Below are 7006 nucleotides of genomic sequence, written 5' to 3' on the forward strand. Positions count from 1 at the left end.
GAAAAGTTTCTGCTGTCAGCTTCTCTCAGTAATATTTCCCTGCCATTTAAATACTGGTGAATACAAACATATTTTCTGTTTTTTAGGTAATGTGTGATGCAATGTCCACAGAAGCTTCCACTGTTCTGTATGAGTCCCAACTATTGACCGAACTTAGATTCCTTACAGGGAATTTCACCAGAAAATGCATCAAAACCCTTAACTGCTGGAGCTGAAGAGATAGAAAGGTAATAATAGTAAAGAGAGGACATTTTTTACCTCTCTTTAGTTTTACAAAACCACAACAAATTAGTTTTACAAAAACAAATGTCCCTCTGTGAGCTTTGCTAAAAATCTGGTGACATTTGAGAAGTTTCAGTGAGTGATTCATGAGGAGGAGCAGCTGAGGCAGCCCAGTCTCTCACTTCTGCTTCCATGAGGGTTTATGTAATGACTTGTACCACTGTGTGAGGTGCCTTATTAGTCTGAAGACAGTAATAAGTTGCAAAGTCTTCAGGCTCTACGCTGCTGATGGTGAGAGTAAAATCTGTCCCAGACCCACTGCCACTGAACCTTGATGGGACCCCATCTGCTAAGTTGGATACATAGTAGATCAGGCGCTTAGGAGATTCCCCTGGTTTCTGTTGGAACCAGTATAAAGATTTGCCAATATTCTGACTGGCCTGGCAAGAAATGGTGACTTTGTCTCTCAGAGATGCAGACAGAGAAGATGGAGACTGGATCATCTGGATGTCACAACTGCCACCTAGGAATGGATATATAAAAAATAGCCACATAGTAAGAAAAGAATGTACCCACCACAAATTCCAATCAACACTAATCTCAGTGTAACAGTAAAGTTCATATTATGCTCCTTTTTTTTACCTGGAAACCAGAGCAACAGGAGACCAAGGAGCTGAGCTGGGGCCCTCATGACCATGCTGAGTCCTAACTGCAATGAACTGAACAGGATGTTACTGGTATATGAAGAAGTCCTCAAGGCTGTGCAGTGAGTGGATGCAAATCATTGAGAACCAGTTAGGGCTGGGAACAGCTGCAAGTTTACATATCTCAGTAACTGAACACAAATGCAGTGTCCCTAGATACTTAAGATCAGATAGCACATATTCCTCTAGAAACTGAATTTCTTTTTTTAAATTTAAAAATATAGGTGAAATATTGGAGGTTATTTGAAAATTTATACAATATATATATATATTATATATATATATAAGCTGTACTTTAGTAATATATTTCAAAGATATATTAGTGGTAATTTAAACAAATATCTGACTGTCAAGGAATATACAATAGAGAAGGTACTATTAAACTTTCATCTCATTCAAATAATTCAGATAGTTTATAAAAAAAATACTATGACTGGGTGTTGGTTAAAGTTAAGTTGGTACACATAACTTTAATCCCAGCCCTTGAGAGTTAGGTGGATCTCTTAGCTTGAGGCCAGCCTGGTGTGCAGAGTGAGATCCAGGACAACCAGAGGTATGTAGTGACAACCAAATTAAAAAAAAAAAAACTATGTTCTCTCCCTGGGAAAAATGTGTGTGTTTGGAATAATCACTTTTTAAATTAAAAGAATAATCTATGAAAACCCATTTAATAAATTACATGTGAAATTTAGCAGACTTAGCAATGCTTCCTACAGCACAAAGAGGAAATACACAGTATGTGCACATATAACACTTTGATCCAAACAATATGTGTTACTTGGACTTCTGAATCCATCTGAATAAGCCTCAATGTACTTTCAAACCTACAGTCTTATACGGGCTACACCATTTTGTCAGTGTAGGATCCTCCATATTTTGCAACGTTTCTGTCATTTTACTACTGTTTCTTTGAATTCCTCAGCATAAAGGACTGACTAGTAATGACAGACTTGACTACTACAATAGAAAATATTGGTGTTCCATACATGTCTCTCCTATGTATTACAAGCCATATTTTCACTGAAGACATCATCCTGATTCCAAAATGCAGACTGGATTATAGAAGATCGGGAGTTTAACCATTTCATCTAATTTTTGCTAGGTGATAGTTCCAATAATTTCTAATATTCTGACTTGCCTAGCAAGTTATGGTAACTCTATTCCAGATATGCAGACTCAGAGGATTAGACGGTATTCTCTAAATGTCACATGTGGCACCTGGAATTGGATGCACAAGACATTTCAAAAAAAATAAACACAGTAAGCAAGAATTCTCCAGTGTACCAAGTAACACTGATCACAGTGCCACACTTAAATTCCCATTGTAGTCTTTCCGGGTAGAGAAGGGGCCAACATGATCATGCCATGCCCTGTCTGGAACAAACAGTAACCCATTCTGGGACCAGATAATTAATCAGTCCTTGGAGTAATGAATTGTGCTTTGGAAACATGCCAAACAGCAGAAGATCATCAGATGCAGGAAAAGCTGCAGAATTATCTGAATAATAAAACAGGTTTTTGATCCCATTTTCCCTGGTTATATGAGGACAATTCATACTTGTCTCTAGTGGATACATTTATTCTGTAAAGATCCTACATCTCTAAAGCATTTTTGAGACTATTTTCTATATTTGTAGGGGACATGGCACTATTTGACAAAATATTTAATTGTTAACAATAAATAAGAAAGCATATTATTTTCAGAAGTACAGAAAAACCACAGGCTTCTAAATTGATAACCCACTCTTTCACAATTTTGATTAGGAAGAACTTTGTGTTCTAAGTGCAATATATTTTTAAGTTTAAAATTTTTCTTTTATTAAAATAAAGAAGACAGTTCATCTGGACCATTTTAGTGAACTCAAATTTTGCTTAAATTACTTTAGTAGTATTTTTTTTCCTGAAAAAGTTGAAGAAAAATACTGTTGAGCAGAGATAATGCCATGTACTCTCAAACTGTGTCACTCACAGTTCCACTATCATTTGAAAACATATCTTTCGTAACCAAAGACTAAATGGAACACATTTTCCTCAATGTTGATAATGCCAATCTTGGGCTTTTTTATTAAAAAAAAAACTTGTGTTACTATTTTCTATAATTGATGGGCATAAATGGTCAACAAGTGCTACCTGGCATAATTACTTTAAACAAAACTACTGCTTCTCACTACATGATCATGCTATTCACTATAAATACAGCATTCTTAGTTTTTATTCAGTGACAGGTAACTTATTCTGATCATGGCAACAGCTTTAGCTTTTATCCAGAGACAAACCTCAGTCTCTATCAAGTGAGTGTAGACATCATAAGAAAATATTGGTATCTCAAATTATTTATTTGAAGAAATATGTGATCATGGAATATGCCACATCTATGTCTTTGTTTTGCATTTGCTAGACTTGTTCATTATCAAGAGAATTATCTTAGTCATCACTATGGACTTTCACACCCTTATCATACACTCTGGCAATTCTGGAGTCTTTCAACTTTTATCAATTGGAGGATAGACAGTAGTGTTTCAGTCTAGATTTGATCATATTGATTTTTATGGTCCTGGACTTTCACACCCTTATCATACACTCTGGCAATTCTGGAGTCTTTCAACTTTTATCAATTGGAGGATAGACAGTAGTGTTTCAGTCTAGATTTGATCATATTGATTTTTAAGGTCCTGGACCTTTCTATTCTATTGCTGCCGACATGTTCCTATCATACCTGTGCTTCTCTGAGGTCTCTGAATCTTATAAAATAAGTTTGCCTGCTCACATGACAGGCCACATATCTGGAATGGTCAGCCTTCAGGACAATTTTTATCATATTTTTTTATTTTGCATACAAGCAAGATTTTCCCCCCTCTCCTTCCATTCCCTACCCCCAACTCCCTTCTACCCCCTGCCACACCTCCTCCATCTCCATTCAGAAGTGCTAAGGTATCTTTGGGAATCATAAAAGCATGACTTATCAAATTGAGACAATGCCAAGCTACTTCCCACTATATCGAGGCTTTAAAAGGCATCACAACATAGAGAATATTCCAAAGAGCTAGTTTATGAATTAGGGACTGGTCATGGTCCCAATGTTAGAGGCACCATGAACAACCAAACTACACAACTTCACCTAGGTGCAAAGACCCTAGGCTGATCCCATTCTGATTCCCTAGCTGTCTTTCAGGACACTTTTAATAGAAGGGGAACGCTGCCAGGCAGTTGTGGCACATGCCTTTAATCCCAGCACTTGGGAGGCAGAGACACATGGATCTCTGTGAGTCTGAGGCCATCCTGGTCTACAAGAGCTAGTTCCAGGACAGGCACCAAAGCTACAGAGAACAGAGAAACTTTACTTTAAGAGAGAGAGAGAGAGAGAGAGAGAGAGAGAGAGAGAGAGAGAGAGAGAGAGAGAGAAGAATGTTTCTAGTTTTCTAACTGGCAGTCAATGTCTGACTTAGTGTTTGCAGGATTTTAAGTGTTTGATTAAATACATAATGACTTGATTTACAAAGTAGCAGTGAACCTTGACTAAAAGCAAAATGATAGTAAAGATAAGGAGGTGATATGGTAAAGAATGACAGAGGGCAATGTTGGAGGTACAACCTTCAAGGACTAAATTATCTTTTTGAGCTTCCTTTGGGACTAAAGAAAAAAAGGAGCTGGGTTGCTCAAGGTGTTACTTTTGTGAATACCTGTTTTATTTTATTTTCCTAGGAAGACAAATCTTGCAAAACAGTGTTTTTATTTTTATTTTCTATATATTTTCCAGCCCAAGCACAGTTTTCACTCATTCCTCTCCCCCAGATATCTCATCTTCAATATACCACCTCCATGTCTCCGACAGTTTTATTCAGAAAAGGGCAGGCCTCCCATGGATATCAAAAGAACATGGCATATCAAGTTGTAGTAAAAATAAACACCTCACATTGCATCAATGCTGAGAAAAGTAACCCAGAATGAGAAATAATGTGCCAAAAGCCAAAAAAAGAGTCAGAGACAATCAGTGCTAATACTATTAGGAGTCCCACAAGAAGACAAAGGTACACAACTTCCACATTATGTAGAGTGTATAGATCAGTTCCTTGCAGGCTCCTTAGGCTCCTGTGCACACAGGTTAATTGATTCTGTGGATTTTCTTGTGATACATGGCTCCTACAATAATCCCTTCCTTTCTTCAGCAGTATTCTCCAAACTTGGCCTAAGGTGTGACTGTTGGTCAAACATCAGTTTCCACTAGGTGCTATATTAAGCTTCATTGATGATGTTTGGGCTAGACACGAATCAATGAGTATAGTAGAATATCCTTAGGTATCATTTCCTTGACATTTTATTTCTCCACTTATGTTAGGTTCTATCATAGATACATGAGCCATCCAGCTTCTAAGTCCTGGTGCTCCTGACATTGAAGGAGGGAGGATAGACTGACTCATTCTGGTATCATGAGTCTCAGACTGAGCCATTATTTGTTGGCCACTCCCATTATCTCTGTGTCACCTATTCTACCACACAACCCAAAGACATAACTTTTATAGGTTAAAATAGATATGGATCTATTTGCATTCTTCTACTTGTTGGCAGTCAGTTATTCCAGCATCATTTGTTGAAAATGCTTTCTTTTTTTCATTGTATAATTTTAACTTCATTGTCAAAAATCAAGCGTTCATGGTTGTGCAAATTAATATCTGGATCTTCAATTCAATTCCGTTGGTCAGTCTGTCTGCATTTATGCCACCCACCATGAAGCTGCTAGGTCAGACATGCTGAATCTTTCCAGGTAAGCCATGAGCTCATGGTGATGTACAGATTATCAGGAATGGGTTGAATCAATATGTAAGAGCTAGCCAATAAGAGGTTATAACCAATGGGCCAGGCAGTGTTTAAATGAATACAGTTTCCATATAATTATTTCAGGTAAAGCTAGCCAGGAGCCAGGCCACAGACCTGAGCTTCATCTACTACAAACTGGAAGAAACACATATATAGATCCCACTGGAAAGGCAAAGTAGACAAAATCTCTGGACAAAATTAGGGCCATAGGCATGGGGCGAGAAAGAAGAGGAAATGGGGAGGAATGGAGAAGGGGGAATATGAGGAGAACTTGAGGAAATGAGATAGTTGAGTTGGAGGAAGGACAGAGATGGAGAGCAAGAAAAGAGATGTTTTGATTGAGGGAGCTGTTATAGGGCTAGCAAGAAACCTGGAACTAGAAAGTTTCCCAGGAATCTATAAGAACGACACCAGTTAAGACACTAAGCAACAGTGGATAAGGTGACAAACTGGCCTTTTCTTGTAGTCAGATAGATTACTATCTTAAATGTCACCATAGAACCTTCATTCAGCAAATGATGGAAACAGGAAGAGACCTGCAGTGGAACACAAGTCAGTGCTCCCAAAGTATAGCTGAAGAGTGGGATGAGTGAGAATATAGGGGGATGAGTGAGAATAAAAAGGTCAAGGCCATGATGGAGTCAACAACTAAAACAGCTTATCTGATCTAATTGTAGCTCACCAAATCTAGCCAGACAGGGAAGGAACCCGCATAAGAGCGAATTAGACCCTCTGCATGTGGGTGACAGTTGTATAGCTGGAACCAATTGTGGGGCCACTGGTAGTGGCACCAGAATTTATTCCTACTGTTTCTACTGCCATTTTGGATCCCATTCTCTTTGGATGGATACACTTTTCAGCCTACATATAGTAAGGAGAACCATGGCCCTTCCTCAAAGCAATGTGTGTTACTCTCTCTGAGAAAGAGAAGGAGATGGAGTAGCTAGATTATTGCCACAATCTATCCAGTGGAAGTCTTGCCTAGTCACAGGAGGTGATAAATTCAGGTAAAGTTACCCCCTTTTATAGCAGTCTTAGTTTGGGTCATTTTTCTGATTCCTGAGACTTTCCTCTCTATAATGTTTCTAACTGACCCCAAAATGACCCAACTTTTCTGTTTTCTCTTTCAGTATTCTCTGCCTATGCTATACCCACCTTACCTCTCTACCCACTCTCAGTCCTCCCACAAAATCTCTCCTATTTCCCCTTCCAAGGAAGATCCTTGTATTTACCCTCTTGGATCTTTCTTGTTACATAGCCTCTCT

General features: G+C 38.3%; 1 gene segment (V, D, J or C); it reads right to left on the minus strand.

Annotated features, from left to right (window-relative positions):
* Window positions 1-422: 422 nt before the first annotated feature.
* LOC148121796 (immunoglobulin kappa variable 1-17-like) lies at window positions 423-919 on the minus strand. The segment is given in 2 exon segments: window positions 423-745; window positions 865-919. Coding segments are annotated over 2 exon segments (378 nt in total).
* Window positions 920-7006: the final 6087 nt, after the last annotated feature.

The sequence above is a fragment of the Myodes glareolus genome, chromosome 6 (genome assembly GCF_982192425.1).
Source record: "Myodes glareolus chromosome 6, mMyoGla1.1, whole genome shotgun sequence".
Taxonomy (NCBI): domain Eukaryota; kingdom Metazoa; phylum Chordata; class Mammalia; order Rodentia; family Cricetidae; genus Myodes; species Myodes glareolus.